The 19,262-nt window shown below is 42.2% G+C and overlaps 1 protein-coding gene across 1 annotated transcript in view; it reads right to left on the bottom strand.

Moving 5' to 3' along the window:
- LOC125887045 (copine-8-like) overlaps window positions 1–19,262 on the bottom strand; it is a 107,127-nt gene that overhangs the window by 35,751 nt on the left and 52,114 nt on the right. Inside the window, exons 7-8 of the mRNA XM_049573546.1 lie at window positions 8,386–8,462; window positions 1,890–1,953 (exon numbers count right to left, since the gene is read on the bottom strand). Coding sequence (XP_049429503.1) covers window positions 1,890–1,953; window positions 8,386–8,462 — 141 coding nt within the window. The remainder of the gene's footprint in view (window positions 1–1,889; window positions 1,954–8,385; window positions 8,463–19,262) is intronic.

Below are 19,262 nucleotides of genomic sequence, written 5' to 3' on the forward strand. Positions count from 1 at the left end.
CGATGAGACGGTGTATCATCTCTAGTCAACAACTCTCTGTACCTCTGATCTGTAACGCTGACAGGAAGTGACCACCATGCGACGGTGTATCATCTCTAGTCAACAACTCTCTGTACTTCTGATCTGTAACGCTGACAGGAAGTGACCACCATAAGACGGTGTATCATCTCTAGTCAACAACTCTCTGTACCTCTGATCTGTAACGCTGACAGGAAATGACCACCATAAGACGGTGTATCATCTCTAGTCAACAACTCTCTGTGCTTCTGATCTGTAACGCTGACAGGAAGTGACCACCATAAGACGGTGTATCATCTCTAGTCAACAACTCTGTACTTCCTTTCTGATTTGCAGCTTTTCAGACTTATTTTGTGGCTGAATATAATTTGTAGCTTCTTAAAATCTGAATGAGGATAGTGATAGTGAGATACTGGCTACAGTGATGAAACAAAACCAGCATCAGATGGACTGTATTCATAATCAATACGCCACAATAATATAAATAACCAGTGCCAATTCATCAGTCAATAAGAATGTGTGTGTGTGTGGGCGGGGCATAAGCACATACAGCCAGCAGCAGCAGCGACCCAACGTCTGACACCGGCACACCATGAGGACAGAAACAGAGGGCTGGGTGGCGAAGGAGCACCTGCTGCAGCAAGCCAACACCCATCTGCAGTCATTTTGACTTGACCAGCGGACTTCACTACAAGCTGATTGGCTGATGAAACAGGTGACGTGCTTTAAAAACCAGCCACCGCGTTGCAGGTGACAAAATCAGCCAGCTTGAGTTGAGCTCAGACCAGCCAGTTCACACCGCTGCTACTTTTCTCTGTAACGTTCTAAAACGGTTTCATCTCGCTGTGAATCTTTGATCTGAACTGGACTTTAGAGATAGGCTGAGGAGCTCAGACATCCAGAGGGAGTTCGCAGTTGAGCTGCTGCTCCTTCATGTTGAGGTGGTTCAATATCTGATCAGGATCCTCCTGGGCGTCTCCTGGAGGTTTTCCAGACACGTCCAACTTGTAGGAGGCCCACGTGGCAGATCCAGAACACCCTGAAGGACTGGAAACACCTCGGGAACCTCCAGAAGGAGGTCTGGTATGTATGTATGGATGTATGGATGGATCTGTGATGGCGTATGATGCTTCCTCTTGTTTGCAGCAGTACAGTGGAATTTTTAGAAACTACACTTTTAGATAATGTGCTTAGTTCTCTGATTAAAGTCAAATTTCTGGTGTTATAGCAACGCCGGTGTCTCACAAATAATGTCTTTAGTGCTTTCTTAAAGCGATACAGTGTTCAACTGCACTGAAGGAAAGTGTTTAGAGAACAGTGATAAGACTGCATTAGTGTGTACACTGTCAGTTTATTACGTAGGTACACCTGGCTAAAATAAAGGCAACAATCCTGCAGTCAATCCTTCATGAAGGTTATCATGTTCAGAATATCCTGATTTAACTTTAAAAGGATGTCGTTTGTGATGCTGTTAAATTATAGTGAGTTATATTGAGAGGTGTTTCTATTATTCTGTCCACCCTCTGTGATATAAATGGGATAAAGGTGGGACTTACTGTAGCCTGCTGTATTAGACTGTATAAGTTCTAACCTTATAAGAGGACACTTAAGTGTAAGTCCAGTTTGTATAAAACTGTTAATGTTTCCAGTATTTTCATGGTATTTATGACAGAATCTCCTCATTAACACCAGACTGTGTCTCCTGGTCACTCGGAGTTATTCAGTTTAAGCTGTGTGGAGCAGCAGATGGATCTAACGTGTCACTCTGGATGATGTAAAAACCAGAAAGTTGGTTTAATTAGAGGAAAGTACCTGAAAGTCTGAAAGTTTGACTTCAGATGAATCAACAGGGGAACAAAACAAACTCTTACCCTGCAGTTGCTCAGCTCTTCAGCTCTCACTATGATGGTGCCACATTTCTTCCCCGGGATACCACTGGAAAAACAGAGGGAGAAAAATATTCTCTTTACATCTGAGCAGCCGAAGGCCTCAAACTGTGAGTTTATGACAGGTGGAACAATGGTCTGAAAAACCACTGAGTCACTGGGAAGAACTGTCTGAGTGGTGCACGATGTAATAGATATAATATATAGGTTTAAATTTTATCCCATTATAGTTCATTTTTATGTTTTTTCCATCAGGTTTTATAAAAAAAAAAAACAAAATCAGTCTTTTTTTTTTATCTCCTGCTAAAAAACAAACCAAATCTTTCCATATAGTTATTTACACTTTATAACTCTGTTAGGTGAGACACACTTCAAGGAAACATAAATTTGCATTGTCCCTTCATTTTAGATTTAGTCTTGAGATGAAAATGCTGATTAGTTTTAGTCACATTTTAGTCATTTTCATCCTTCATAGTTTTCTCGGTGGGTGTTGTTCCTCCATCTGGGTTGTCCCTTATCACCGACTCTGTATGTGACATTCATGGACAGGATCTCGACCCTCAGCTGGGAGGAGGATGGGGTCCAGTTAGGTGACCTCAGAATTGCATCTGTGCTGTTTGCAGATGCTGTGGTTCTGTTGGCTTCATCACACCGTGACCTTCAGCATGACCTGGGGCGGTTTGCAGCCGAGTGTGAAGCGGTCAGGATGAGTCAGCACCTCCAAATCTGAGGGCATGGTTCTCCGACAGAGAAAAGATTGTTCCCTCTGGGTTGGGAGAGAGTTATTGCCCCAAGAGAAGGAGTTTATGTGTCTTGGGTTCTTGTTCACGAGTGAGGGTAAATGGAGCATGAGATGGATCAGCTGTTTGGCACGGTATCAACACGCCAGACTGTTGTGGTGAAGAGGGAGCTGAGCTGGAGGGCAAAGCTTCCATTTCCTGGTCCATCTCCGTCCCAACCCTCACCTACGGTCATGAGCTCTGGGTAGTGACTGAAAGAATGAGATCACAGATACAAGCTGTGGAATTGAGTCTCCTCTGTAGGGTGTCTGGGCTCAGCCTAAGAGATAGGGGGAGGAGTCAGACATCTGGAGGGAGCTCGGAGTAGAGCCGCTGCTCCTTCATGTTGAGGTGGTTCAACATCTGATCAGGATCACAGCCCAACTAACTGGTATCATCCATCCAGCAGCTTTTGCATTTTGTCGTACTGAGATTGAGTCTGATGTTTTCAGATTCATACTGATAAATGTCTTTTTCTACATGTAGCATTCATCCTCCACACATCGCAGCTTCAGACAGACTGAAGTATTGATGTCGTTAATAATCAGGCTCTATAAGATAGAAGGTTATTATGTGGTTAAAATGTCACTCAGAAAAACACACAATGTAAAATTCTTCCAGCCGCAGACGCCTGCAGACCTGGAATCTTTCCTCTTCTTCTCAGTCTCATTTGTTTGGCTGATTGTCTGAATAAATATTAATTTATGCTGAATGAAAGCCTTTAAAAAATACTAACATCAACATAATATAAGCAGATCCAGTGACATTTCAGCTGCAGAGTTTGTTTACATCCTGAGCTGCTGGAGCGGAATAGCCAATAAAGCCGAGGGAGACTGACCACTAAAAATAGACTCATGAATGCCACAGACCGCGGGCCGGATTCACAACCAGGAAGTGGCAGAGATCATTTCATTTGGATAAGTATTGTCCAGCACAAGAAGAGACGTGGGGAAACGGACGGCAAATTGGAGCAAGGCTTTGATACTTCCTCCCCCCACCACCACCCCGTCACCTGAGACACACCGCCGTCCTTTGATGCACGGGGAGGCATTCAGTGAAATTAATTCACTGTACGAGCAGAGAGACGGCTCGGTGAGGGGCAGATGGAAACATGGCAGAGAGACGAGGGAACAAGAAGGAGAAGAGGAAGAACAGAGTCAGAAAGATGGAGGAGTGGAAGAGAGGCTGAAAACATCAGAGCATGTTTCCACTGAAATGAGACGTCAGACCAAGATCGATATCTTATATATTTCTAATAAAGCTGACATATTATATATTGATAAAGCAACATTTTAATAAATAACAAGCTTGCACTGTACTCAGGATTGAATTCAATAACAGACTTTTTTTTTTACATGTGCATTTGTATTTGTATTTGAGTGCTGATATTCAGTATAACAGCACTGGGACTTTTAACTCTGTATGTATCACTCTGCTTTACAGCTGATCTGAGCCATTAATTATATTAATCATTAATTATCTGACATTAAAGGTCATCGTAACAAACTTCGCACCACAAAATGAAACATATTATCAAACCAATCAAATCTAATTTAATTGTAAAGCAGGTCTGGAACAACCAGAGTCGACCGAAGTGCTGTACCATAGAATAGAATAAGTAAAATAACAGAACATGGTAACAGTGAACATCAGAGAAGTAAATATGGACAAATAAACAAGTGAAAAGGAAAATAAAGCTCAGAAAAGTGAAATCTGAAAATAAAATGTCAAAGATAAAACAAAAGCTGAAAGGATAAACTGTTCCAAAGTTTTGGGACGGCTACTGCAAATGCACAATCGCCCTTCACCCTTAGTCTCGACTGCAGGACGGCCAGGAGCAGCTGGTCTGAGGACCTGAGAGATGTTGGGTTAGAAAGAGGGCAGAGGGGGCGTCGGTGGCTTAGTGGATAGAGCAGGTGCCACATGTACAAGGCTGTTGCCGCAGCGGCCCGGGTTTGAGTCCAGCCTGTGGCCCTTTGCTGCATGTCACCCTCCCACCCACGCTGTGAAATGAAGTTCATTTAGATCATAGTCAACTCATGACATAGTCTGACTATGAAGAGTAGATGTGTGTGTGTGTGTGTGTGTGTGTGTGTGTGTGTGTGCGCGCGTGTGTGTGCGTGTGCGCATGTGTGGAGCATATTGTCACATCAGTTGTTTCTGCTGCTCTTTGTTTTTGTGATCCGCCTCCACTCCACTGAGCACTAGTGTGACTTTGTCTGTGTGTTTCACACTTAAAGGCAGCAGACTGAACACACACACACACACACACACACACAAAGTTGTACAAACTTATAAACAAGTGTGTCAGAACAAGAAACTACTAAAAATATCTTCACGTATCTAAAATAAGAGAGGGGGATAAAAATAAAATGTAAGGACACACAGGCGCGCGCGCACACACACACACACACACACACACACACACACACACACACAAGCACACACAGATCTGAGTGAATGACTGCAGGCCGAGGTGATTACATAACTCAGCGACAGCAACACATTCTTACATCATATTTCTTGTGTGTCATTCTTCAGCAGGCCCATTCAGCTGCAACTGCTCATTGATTCTGCCACACACAGACACACAGACACACAGACACACACACACACACACACGCTGGACACCACTGGGGAACGAGGCGAGGGTCAGACAACCAATGGCTCGCTGTCTCAGGAGGAAACAAAAGCAACAACAAATTGTTCTCTTCAGTAAACTGGAGAAGAGTTCTGCTGGGTTTGTGTGTGTGTGTGTGTGTGTGTGTGTGTGTTAGAGGACAGTGACAGTGCAGCTGAGATAATATATTTATCAATCTGGCCGACTATAACTTTGCTGGTTTAAATTAAGTTTGCAAAGAGAGTGATGCTCTCTCAAAGGGACGGCTCAATCCGAAATTTAAAACATATTTTTCCTCTCACCTGTAGTGCTGTTTATCAGTGTAGAAAGTTTGGGCGGAGTTGCAGAGTGTTGGAGATATCAACTGTAGAGATGGGGGGGGGGTTAAGAACAGTGCAGCAGAGTAAATAGAAATTACGATGTCAGGCAGTACGGAGGAGACATGTTGATTTAGAACAGCCTCAATAGAAGCATCCATCTTGTCTACAGTAGTCGCCATTGTTGATCTTGTTCCTCATTGGTTGTAGCACACCATTTAACAACAGCACTGACAACAGCATTCCTGACTGTGACTCTGATTGGATCATTTTTTATTCTAATCAAGAAGCCAGACTGAGAACTTAAAGGTCTGGACCCAGGCAAGTGAGCAGTTTCAGGTAGGAACTATTTTCTTTCTACCAAACAACACCCACCAACTGTATCACCGCGAGAAGGAGGCCTGCATCTAATGCTAGCTCACCTAGCATCACTGCACTAACATTACAGCTCAGTCGCGGAAGACGCCATTGATGTTTACATCTTGTCTTGTCACGAGCACGAGCCTCTTGTCCATGAGTACATGAAAAAAAAGACACACTTGTTCTGCCTCAATCAAATATCAAAAACTACATTTTAGATGTTTTAAGACTTGTTAAGGATCTGCAGGTATCCTGACTTCATAGCTTTTAATACTTACGGAAATGCTATGGACTGCCCACACTGAAGCATCAAAACCTGCAGTTCCTCTAATGTCCACTTGAGACTGGCTCCAACAGTGAGTCAGTCCCCACAGACCCCAATGTTAATATGTAGAAATAAACATGTTTACAGTCTGGTATAAAAAAGGAGGAAGTAGGTATACTCTCCTGTATATTCCTGTGGCTTTTTGGCTGATAGGTAGTTATACCCTCCACTTCACCACTGGTTAGCATGCTAACACATGAGGCTAAGAAACATGGTAAATATTAAACCTGTTATATATTAAATAAATATAAAATATTAAACATCAGCATGTTAGCATGCTAACTTAGCATTTAGCTTAAAGTAGGTAATAGGCTACGGAGTGGTAACATCAGGGGCTGACGAAATGAAGCCAGCACAAAACTACCAAAAACTGCAGTTCCTCTAATGTCCACTTGAGGCTGGCTCCAAGAGTGAGCCAGTCCTTACAGACCCCCATGTTAAACACAGAAACATTCATGACAACTGTACAGGGGCTAAATTTTTATATGACTCACCCGTTTAGATTTTATTGAGGCTTACAGTTAAGTGCAACACACATGGCCGCCATACACCGCATGTCAACACGCCCACCTCCATTATATTCTACGAACAAACCGACACTGGCGCCGGCTGACGCGCCGCGCCACTCTGCTTCAGCCCACTGCTCTATTTCCAGCGCAGCCGGCGCTGCGAGAAAAGCCTTTCATGTACATCTCGGCCACTGTAGTATCAACTCCGGTTGCTTCAAATTTTTAATAAGACGTTTTTGATAAGAAACTCACCCGTGAAATCCAAGTTGTTGTTGCCTCAAAGTTTTTCCTCTTCTTCTTCTGTTACTAGCAGTTGGCAACTGTTGGCAACTAGTGTAGGTACAGCCACCTAGCGTGCTGGGCTGGGAAATACACTTTAGTGTCGACGGTGCTGCTGCGCGCCGCTGCCAATGTGTGTTGGGGGCAACACTTGACGGCCACAGTGCCACGCCGGCGGCAGTGTGTGTTGCACTTCACACATAATTAAGGGCGGGGCCTCTTTGAGCGACAGGCTCCTCAGCTTCTCAGTCAGCTCCACCCTCTCACCCAAATATAGTCACCTCTGGCTCCAAAACACCAAGATGGTGACGGCTGATAACCTGAACTCGAGGCTTTAAAATGGGAGTCCACAAACTGATGGGTGATGTTACAGTAGCTATGTCGATTATTTTATACAGTCTGTAGTCCATTCTGAGAAATCTGATTTACTGATAACTGCTTTTCAGTCCAACTCTGAGTCAGAAGAGAAGTCTCAGTTTAATCTGTATTTGTGTAACATCAAAACCTTTGTTGTATTTCTGTGGGTAACTTCTTTCTATCTTCTGCCACATTGACTGCTTGGTTCTTTTCTATTTATGTCAAACAAACTGATGTTTTAATTTTTGTCAGTATTAAATATTTGGTATTAGAGTGACTGGAAACAAGGAAAGAGTGAGAGGAAGACTTCCTGTGTCCCAGAGGATGTTTCTAAGTTCAGACCAACCACGCAAAGAGCAGCAGAGGTCAAAGGTTTCATGCCGTGACCACAGGTTGATTTTTGTTGTTGTAATAGAGAGCAAAACTTAGACATTATTTCAGATGAAAATGTCTGTGATTATTTCTTCAGGGTTCAGCCGAGCCTTCAGTTCAGTTTAGACTTCTTCGGAAAGAAGCCGGAAGCTGGCCGCTGACATCTTCCCTTCGGGTGAACTGTCCCTTTTCACTACACACTGTTTCCCATCTTAGCATGTTTACAGTGTGTCATTAGGCCCGCTGCTGTTTAACTATTCATCTCATTTGGCTGATGGAGACAGTGTTCGCTTTCATCAACATCTTGCCTCATTTTCATGCCCCTGCATCGCTTCCCTTCAAACAGCGGCAAGTGATCCTAAAATAACGTGTTGATTTTTAATTAATACCGCTGAACGGAACAGAGTTAAAAACCTGAACCTGAACACCTGACGTCAGTGGATCTCTGATTACAGTAATATAACTGAAAGTGAATGGACGAGATGCTCATGTTACGAGTGTGTAATTAACAAAGCAGAGAGTGTGTGTTTGTTGGTGCATGTTGTGAGCATGGTGCTGCTTACATCAAAGGTTTTTCCAGGCGGCTTCCCAGGGACCCAACGATCTCGCCCAGTGTACAGAACGCCTGGCCCAGGAAGTCCTGCAAAAACACGTACAAGTAAACACATGAAACAGAAATACAGAAACAGGGAGAGGTGGCAGAGCAGAGAGAAACAGTCAGGAGGATGTGTTTGACATTTCTTTATTCAGCATGTCAGGTTGTAGCATGACACAAAAAGAGCTTAACTTTCCCAATATGGAGACTCAGAGTGTTTCCTGTTAGATTCACTGATTAATAACTTGTGTAAATCATATGAAGGTTGTTGAAAGATGTGTTTATCTCAGTCACTGAATCAGTTACTTGATATGGATGAAAGTAGGCTGACGAGATAAATGTTTATCTGGGATAAACACTTATCTTTCTTATTATTGGTTCTTGGTCTGAAGGTTTATGCACATGTTTTGTAACTCTGTTTTCTGACGCTTCTGTTAACACAAAGCTTCATATTGGTTTGTTTAGAGAATCTGTGTTTGCTGACAAAGGGGCTGATGATATATGGACTAAACCAAAACTAAGTACTTTAACGATGATAAAAACTGAGTTGGGTTTAGTGAATTATGTTCAATATAATGTGTCTTACTCTGTGTTCAGCTGAGATCTACTTTTCGAAGCAGTGATCTGTCAAATGTTCTCTCTCCTCCCCTCACAGTGTCTACATGTGGTTAAGTGTGATTGGATGTTGCAAGGCAGGTGGTGTTCGCTGATTGGACAATTAGCAGAGACTCCTGCCACCAGATTGGTCCAAGGCATGACAGAAGATTTTTAAACGCCAGCTGACAGATGCTCTTCCCTTCTTTCACCTCTGCCACTCCCACAGAAGCTGGTACTCTGAACTGTGAATGTGAATTTGTTTGAGTACCTGCAGGTCAAACTTCTGACTTTGTAAGCTAGTGTGTGTGTGTATGCTGATACCTTTGATATTTAGGAACGTTTCTGATCAGTGTTTAGTAGGTGAGTTTACTATTTAGAGTTATTAATTGGTTTTCTTGTATTCTTTTGTTCGAGCACTGCAAACAGAACTTGAAGCAGCTTTAGTCAGAGTGAGAATCCCTTCTTGTTTTGCACTGCCATGTTCTTTTCTATCGTTGCGTACAGTAGGAGCTTAGGTTAGAAACCTGTCTTTTGTTTCTGTTAGGGAGGTTCAGGGTCTGTGAGTATATTTTGTTTGTTATTCAGGGCACTGCTCAATTCTGAAGCCAAATAAACTGCTTACTTTGTCGTCTGAAACTCTGTGTAACAGGCCTTCATTGGGAATGGGAAGAGTGGGGAGTCACAGCATGTTATGTCTCGGTTCTCCTGGACCAGGGACCTAACATTTGTTTATTAGGATATAAATAGATAGAATTTGCGGATATGCACACCAGTGCAGACCAGTGGTGGATGAAGAACCTAAAAATCCACACCTGAGTGAAGGAACAGATATTTGACCAGAAAATGACTGGAAAAAGTTAAAGTGAGTTAACAGAATATAACTTAAACTATCTGATAGTTACTGTTAAGTATCAAAAGTATTTAGTATGTTAAATGTAATCAAGTATTGGAAGTAAAACTAGTGAGTAAACGCTGGTAATAAAGACAAGATTATAAATTTTTAAATTATAAAATTCTTCTTAACATGTTCACTGCCTTAAAAATGGAGCGCACATCACATTTGGAGGAAAAACGAAGTCCTCTTCACACCTTAAAGGATTTAAAGAAAACCTCTAATGGTCCAGGGTAGACACACTGCAGTCACCGTGCACTTAGCTGTCACACATCGCTATCTTCTTTAATCATTACTCTCTACTTTCATTACCCTCTCTGCTGTGAGACGCCATTTTCTGCTTCCATCATGACGCCAGTCTCATTTTCGACTAGCATGTAGCATCTAATCTGACACGCAGCGGGAACCTTACTGGTAATCCAAAGTTCACTGTGGCTTTGACAGCACTAGTTTAGTTCAGACCGCTGATTCTCCAGACCATCTGATTTTATTTTGCAGTAATGGAATAACAAAAATGCTCAGGTGAAAGAAATACACAGAAGCTGGAGTAATGGGACAACCTGAAAACATAACGTCTCTGGTCGAGAGCATCACTGGCGCAGAGGCATAAAAATAAATGAAAGAATTAATAAATGACCATGAAACTGTTGAAAATAATAATAATACCTGTTTTAAACTGAGCTCAGTGCTTCCTGCTTTTTCTGACACAATAAAGGTTTATTCACAGAATATTTTATTTAATTGTTTCACAGCTGAAATGATTAGTCAATTAATCAATTGGTCGATTGAACACTTAATCAGCAACTATTCTGACATGTTATTAATTATTTCAGTAACTATTCTTTGGTTCCAGGTCGTCAGATATGAAGATTTGATTTATGTCTTTGTCATACATCACAATGAACTCAATATTTGAGTGTTTTTGTCTGTTGGTCTGATAAAACAATCACTAGTCAGTCATCTGACAAATTATAATGGGCATTTTTCACAGTTTAAAATATTGATTAATTGGAAATGTAATCCAATATTGAAAATAATTGTCAGTTGCAGCCTTCTGCTATTTTTCATCACTGTACCTTTGTCAATCAAGACAAACGAGACAGAGATAGTTATGTGATGTGACATCCATCACACAGACCAGCAGGGACACGTCAAGGAGGAGACAAAGCTGTTCAATTAAATAAATGAATGAAATGAAATTAAAAAGAATTATATTTATGCACACACTGTGAGCACTATAGAGGCATACAGAACACAAAATAAGGCTTTAAACAGCAGCTTCTGATTTCATTTCCTTGGCTGAATTTAATGTTTGTCTTGTGACAAAGTGAATTAACGGATATATTTTATTTTGTTCTCTTCCTTGTGTACATGTTGCACATTGACAGCTGAGCCCAGCATGCAGAGGATCCCGTGTCCTTGTTGATCACTGTAGGGTGACCACGAGAGAACACTCAGACTGAGGAAGAGGAGGAGGAGGAGCCTTTGGCCAGCAAGAAGAGCAAAGAGCAGAGCGAGGGGAGGGGGTCTAAAAGTCTGTATACAACAGGCAGGGAAGGATTGTTCATGCGCGGCTACTGAGGCCTCCCTGACCAGATTGTGTGTGTGTGCACGTGTGTGTGTGAGTAAGCGTGCATGTACGTACATGTGTGCGTGTGTGTGTAAAAGCGCTTGGCAGATGAGCCGTGTCGAGTCCGGCGGGCAGAAAGCTGCTCCAAAGATCTTTGCCGGTGCTGAGCAAATTTCTCCCCCAGCCGAGGTTCAAACAAAAAGAGATGACAAAAACGCTCTGGCCTTTCCATAAGAAACATGCTGCCAGCTCGCCGCCGCCGTCCAGCGCCTCGTACGCCTCAGATATCTGAGGCCAGAGGCTGAGGCGCCTCAGATCTGCAGGCTCAGAGAGGGCAGGGGAGGATAAAGGTCAGGTAAGTAAAAAACGATCACAGCTGAATCCAACAAGTCCAACCCTCCTTCCTTACATCTCCTCTGCCCATCTAATAAAGCACATAAAGATTAACTGCTGGATAAAGCTAACGAGAGCTTCACCCAGTTTTAGGTTCTTCAATTGTAAAATACCAAAATGTGTTGGTGTACTGGTTTATTGTGGTGTGTGTAATTGTGTCAAGTGTATTTCATTATATTTCCATTTCTGTATTGTGATGTTATTTCATGACACTGACAGTTGTATATTTTAATCACACTTTGCATGTTAAAGTACATTAAAATTAAAAGCTGTGAACTTTCTGTGCAGCACGTCAGTCTATTTCTTGGTATATGAACTATGTTGGAATTGCATCAACCAACTGAGTTAAGACGTCAAGTAATGTCCAGATAAGTGTTTCTGCAGAACATGATGATGTCACAGGGAAGTTGACCTTTGATCTTTGGATATAAAATGTCATCACTTCATTATTTCAATTTATTAAGACATTTGTGTGAAATTTTGTCATAATTAGTGTTTGAATTCTTCACTTGTGGCCAAAAACATATTTTGTAAGGTCACACTGACCTTTGACATTTCACCACCAAATTCTAATCACTTCATTGTGAGGCCTTGTTGAGAAATTGCCTTCACGAGAACAAGACGGACTTAACGTCTAACTGATCGTTGACTAGGGTTAAGATCGGGATCCGGTTCTTTTTTGGAACTGGGTCCAAAGTTTCAGTTCCGGAACCGGTTCCATCACATTTGGCGTAACGGTTCCTGCAAACGGTTCCTAGATTGTAAAAAAAAAAACAAACAAAAAAAACGTCACATGCATTTCCATTAGAGTGTGGCACGGGCCGCATATTTCTGTCCGAACCCGACCAAGCCTGACATTATCTAATCACTAAAGCACTGAGTTCGTGTCTCACAGTTGTCATGGTTACAGGCTATTTAACAGGCCGGGCGTGCGCCGGGTGCTCAGCAGAGTGGGAGACCTCCGTGTTTGAGACGGGAGCAGGCGGCGGGAGGTCTGCTTCCAGCGAGGGGAGAGATAGAAACAAACAGCCAATGTGTGTGTGTGTGTTCTGTTCAGGTGTTGTCACGTAAATAACAGTGCCCAAGCATGAGTGCATATAAGTATTTTTTATTACATTGCTGTGGTTAATTTTAATAGTGTTACTGTAGAAATCAGAGAATCACTTTTTGTTGTTATATATTCTCAGGGAGATGATACAAGCTCTAAATCTGAAATACACACCACACACAAATGTGTATTTTCATCTAAGTGTACTGTGCAGCAGTTAGAATAAAGTTTTTGTATTTGTATGATTGCAGTTGTGTTTATTATATACTTGTTTAAGTATAGCAAGTATAATGAATATAATGTAGGAATCGGTAAGAGGAATCGGTAAGGAATCGGACCGTTAAGAAGGAATCGGTAAGGAATCGGAATCGTTAAAATCCTAACGAGTCCCAACCCTACCGTTGACCACCAAAATTATTTCATTGCTGAGTCCCAGTGGGTGTTTGAGCCAAATTTGAAGAAATTCCCTCAAGGTGTTCTTGAGACGCTGTGTTCATGACAATGAGACAGAAGCAAGGTCACAGTGACCTTCACCTGTAACCACCAAATTCTAATCAGTTCCAAGTGGATGTTTGTGCCAAATCTAAAAAAAATCCCAAGGGCCTTCTTGAAATATTGCCATCATGAGAATGAGACAGACGCAAGGTCCGGGGGTGTACATGTTTCGCACAGCGGCAATCTTTGTCAATCGTCCTCAGAAGAGGTCCGTCTATAATTTTGTCAAAGATGGCTGCTGTGCATATAACCCACTGACCCACACTTACCTCAGGTTTTTTCTTTAGGACTAAGTACATACAGTACATGTGTGCACAGTAATGAGCAGGTGAAATGTCTGTCTAGCTTACATTTAGGAAAATATAATTTTATTGAACATAATAAAAGTCACTTGACATGCTGCTGTTTTGTGCTATGACCTATTTAAGTGCTGGAAGTTGTTATTTACGTGACAACGCCTGAACGCAACACTGGCTCCGCTCCAACAGTGCTGTGCTGCACTGCTGTGCGAGCAGCATGCTTGTCTGTATAACAGCAGTGTGTTGATGGTTATTTACACACTGTCCATAACAATAACTATGTCAGCTAATAAACTGCGCCGGGCTCGGGTCAGGTTTGTTCAGGAAAATGCGGCCCGAGCCGCACTCTAGCGTGCTCACCTGCCGGAACTCTGCCGTGTGCGATACAGAGAGCAGAGGAGAATTATTAATGCCTGACCATGTAGAGACAGAAATGACACGATGACAACACGATAAATAGTATATTGTTATGTTATCATATGAAGCGTCCGTCGTGCAAATTAATATAACTTTAGTTTATGAAGAGATAAGACGGAGCCCTCTCCTCTCCTCTTATATACTTTAATCACAAGTGTGTGAATTGACCTGGATATGAAGCGTCTGTAGCACCAAATAATAACGGTTAAAGCACCAAGACGGGAAGAAAAAAAATCACCAGCAGCGGTCATATTTCAGCAGCGGCGGTGCACCGCTGCTAGTTGCATATAGGGGAAACACTACACGGCATGCTGTTTGCTCTCAGTGTCCGATAGCTGGCAGTCAAGCTAACAAATGCTAATCATTCAAATGCAGTTCAATTAGTAGGTCCATTAGTAAGTCCTGCATCTACTGTTTGGAGTTTTCATTTATGGGTTGATTTTTCCTTTCTATTGTCAGGTTTTATCCTGCCTCTGGCGTTTCCTCATTTCCTGTTCTCAATGAGTACTCTTACACAGTTTGTATGAAAAGTGCTGCACAAATAAAGTCTGATTGACTGATTGATAATAAGGGGAATAAAAGTTACAGTAAGATCCTGACATATTTCAGAGGCAACACCCAGCCAGTACAATTAATTACTGCCTGCAAACAAAGAAGCTATTTCCCTGCCTGGATCCACTCTCTAATCATCGAGTAGAAATAATGAATAAAGACTGTTTGTCAGAAGGATATTGGTGTATTTTATCACCAAAAACAAACATGAGTAAAATAAGGGATTGTGCACAGGGCCGTGACATGCGTCTGTCAGAATGAAAAAGCAACATTCACTTCATCTGCGAGGAAACAGCACACAGCCCTTAATTAGATTTTACTGTACGCTCCGGCTCTGCACATCTTCGCCTGCAGCCATATCAGCACAAGGTATGCAAACCATATGGCACAGGAAAAACATCTGCTGTGATGGAGGAAGGAGGCATCCTCCAACGCTGTCACTGAAGCTGCCAACAGAGATACTGTAATTGAGTGCAGTTTTTTTTCTGTTATTTAAAGCGACTGGAGATGGACCGTGCCCGGACAATGGAGCCATCACTGCGTGCCAGATCACCAATCCCACACATCCACAGTGACGACAGGACGCATCCAAGCGTCCTCAGCATTCATGCTGAGAGTGAGTCGCTGCGCTCACATTGCTCAGCGCTCTCAGAAGAAGCCCCGGGGGCACGCTGGGGTTGGGGCTGAGGAAAGAAACTGCCTGCAGTTGGCAATGAGTATGAAGCTGGGTAATAGGAAGAGGGCTGGGGGCGGAGATGGAGACCAGGTTATGGACAGAACTGGAGCACGGTGCTGCTGGAGCTTCTGTTTGATCTGACCGTGAAGGATGGAGATGAGGGGCAGTGAAATATGAAGTCTCAGATTTTAAATAAACACAGAGGGAGAACTTGATCCAGAAAAGATGGCTGAATAGTGACGATCTGCTGATGATCGGCCTGGCTGATGATTGGACATGATTTTCAGCATTGTTTTATTATCAGAATCACTATTTTTTCATCTGATAGCCAATAAAAAGAACTAATTGAACTAGAATCACCGGCCCGTGGTTGTATGACTCCGCCCACCAGCCCACCCTGTGGTTGTATGACTTCGCCCACCAGTCCAGCGTCTCTGACAGTCTCCATCCATGTCAGTGAAAACATGGATGCTTCACACACACAAGATCTATACAATCAGCACAATTTCAAGATTAGAGACACCAATTCAGTATCTGACCAAATGTCTCCCCTTCTGTTCCTCAGATATGAGGTTAAAACATGATGATGTCACAGTCAAGCTGACCTTTGACCTTTTGACCTTCACTATTTTATCCTGTATTTTATTCTTCAGTTATAGACAAAAACACGTTTTGTGAGGTCACGCTGACCTTTGACCACAAAATTCTTATCAGTTTGTTCTTCAGTCCAAGTGGACTGGACCTACAGGCCTTCTTGAGCTATCACATTCACAAGAGTGAGACAAATAATCTTATCAGTGCATCGTTGAACCCAATAAGACGTTTGTGCCAAATTTGAAGAGAATATATATTGACATATCATGTGCACAGGAATGGGACCGACAGACTTGTAGACATATGGATGGACAACCCAAAACACAATGCCTCCCGCCATAGCTAGCGTTGGCACAAAGGCATATAAATGCAGTACTCCGACACAGCACAGCGGCACAGTGACCCCACTGCTGACAAGCTATTTGGAGGTTTAAGGGTCTGTATGCACATTTTTTTGGGTGTTGGGAAGAGCTTCATTCCAGGGGGGCTTTTTTTAATGATGTGCTGCACATGGGTTTTGTTTCTATGAAACCAAGCAGCTAACATAACACTATACTGACAGAGAGCTGACACAGTTAACTTCAAGCTCACAAAGCTAACGCTGATAGAAGCACAACACTCAACCGTAACATCCAGAGTCCTGTGGCCGATCTGCTCCCGAAAAGTGAGCTGTTCTGTCTTTGCTGTGACAGCTAGCAGTAGCCTAGCTAAAGAAGCTGCAGTGACATCACCGGTACCTTTCTGAAAAGTTCAGAGATCAACTGAATGCGCTCAAAGCAGCTGCAGAAAAAAAGGTGAAGTGCCCTGAAAAACCCCTGAACAGCGCTTTTCTCCAGATGCCAGCTATTTTTTTTGGACGTCATTTCACATCCCAACACCAGAGATGGCCGACTGTAATAATGCACAGGTAAAGGAGCCATAATCTTTTTTATAGAGATAATGATGATAACATTCTCTTTGAACCATTTTATTAAACACAGGATGCTTAAAGGCGTTTACACAAAGTTATGTGTTGAAGTTTTGTATTTTTGTTATTCTGATTTCAGACACAAATATATTGGTTCCAAATATCAGTTATTGGTCATTACAATGACAAAGCTGATATGTTTTCATTGTTTCATTAAAGCCTGACAGCTGACACCTGACTCTCATCCTTTATTTACATTTTGATGAGCTATCAATTCCTCCTGAAGTCAGTGCTGAAAGCCTTTAACTACAAAATGTTTTTATTCCAATATCATCTCTTTGTTTAATCCATAAAGCATCTTATCCGTACACTGGCGCTGCTGATGATTAATGGATCAGCTGATGAGTAAACTGACAGGAAATTATCCAACGAGCCACTGTTTCCGAAAGCACAAAACATCTCTTGGAAAGAGCAAATCCATTTATTAATTTGCTCCTAAACATTTGGCAGGAGATTTGGAGAAAAAAAGCCATAACCTGTGGACGTCTAAAACCTGAGGCTCCTGAGATTGATGACTAAACAGGGATATTCATCAAATACATATAATGGAGAAATTGACATACGCCCTCAGAGTTCACCAAAATAAACACAAATAAACGTCCGGTCAAGATGAATCGAGTTCATTAGACCCTGAAGACATGAAACATAATTACTACTGTGAAAGTTCTGCAAAGGGAAATTATAAAAGATCCCAAAATGTGAAAAAACACAGGCCTGTGTGATGATGAAATGTAACGGAGACTGTGCTGCAGGGTTATGTACTTCTTTTCTTTTAAAATCTGTTTTCATTGAATATATATTTGTCAGTAGAGTGTTTGTTATTGTCCTTCAGTAAATACAACAGCTGCCAATACAAAACTACACAACTGTACAACGGTATACCATCCTTTACTACTGTGTCCTGTTCTGTACTATATTACTAATGCTCCTGCCTGTGGAACCACAAGACATTTGTCACACTGACTCTCTCCACCTTCACATCCTTTGTGAAAACACAGATTTTCCAGCTGACATATTTGGTCTGATCTCAACTCTAATGGTGACACACCAGTTTTGCATGTTGATAACTTTATGATGATGATTTTAAACTTAACCATGTGTGGCAGGCGGCACGGAGGAAAAGAGGAGGTGCACCAGGTAGTGACACCTTTAACATAGAAAGGAGGAGGAGGAGGAGGTTGACGTACAAGGTACTTTCAATTTTAGCAGTATTGTTTTTTTCCGTATGCATTTTGCAATATTTTGTAAAAAAGTGTTTTTAAATATTATCCATTTGTGTCTCTGCAGAGCATCAGTGATCCATTAGCTGCTTCTGGTGTTTGACCATTTACATTGTTTGGTTTTGTTTGGTTTTGTCTTTTCTTTGTCTAGTCTGCCCTGGCACACATTGTTTGGGTTAAACATGAGCATGTTACAGTCCTGGAGGATTATTAATGTGCACCTCCTCCTGTACTGCCTTAATATGCACATTCAGCACATCCAATGCATCAAAACATTGTTTTCTAGTTGGAGCCGCGCCTCGTTTTCAAACTGCATGGTTTGACTAAAATGAACAATGACAGCAATATAGTCCACGATGAGCAGCGCTAAAATCAACCTGCGTAGTTGTCCCTCCATTGTGACATTAGAAAGTGTCACATTTATCTTGCAAGTGTACTCTTCTTCAACGTTTGCTTTACTTCCTGGATTTTTCCCACATGGAAATTCTGAGCAATCAAGAGCAGCTTTCTGACGCTGGCATTTGATCTGGTCCGCTTGTAAATGCCGCCACACGAACATGAGTCCCTGATTCAGACCAAAGGAGATGACTCTGGGTCTGACAGCATCTTCACATCCTGTATGTTCAACTGTGATTCTCTTCGATCGAGTCTTCATTAAATACTGTGTGTAATCCATCAGAGTCTCCTGAGGACTTGTTCAACTATTAAATCATTAGCTGTGACATTTTCATCAACAGCTATTATTATACACACCGATCAGCCAAAACACTGCACCCACTGACAGGTGAAGTGAACAACATTGATCATCTTGTTACAATGCATCTGTTGGGAAATCTTGGGTTCTGACATTCATGTAGATGCCACCTGGCACACCACAAAAACTGCTCTTGAGTGGCCCAAGGAACATGACGGAGACCGCAACAAGTGCCATTACCATAAGGGGGTTTACTCGGTCTGCAACAGTGTTCAGGTGAGTGGAGAGCATCAGGTAGCATTTACATGAATGCCAGGACCCAAGGTTTCCCAATGGAACACTGCACTGCAACAAGATCATCAATGTTATTCACTTCACCTCATGGTCATGGTCATGGTTTTAATGTTTTGGCTGATCGGTGAATAATATGT

Source organism: Epinephelus fuscoguttatus, linkage group LG4 (assembly GCF_011397635.1).
Source record: "Epinephelus fuscoguttatus linkage group LG4, E.fuscoguttatus.final_Chr_v1".
Lineage (NCBI taxonomy): Eukaryota > Metazoa > Chordata > Actinopteri > Perciformes > Serranidae > Epinephelus > Epinephelus fuscoguttatus.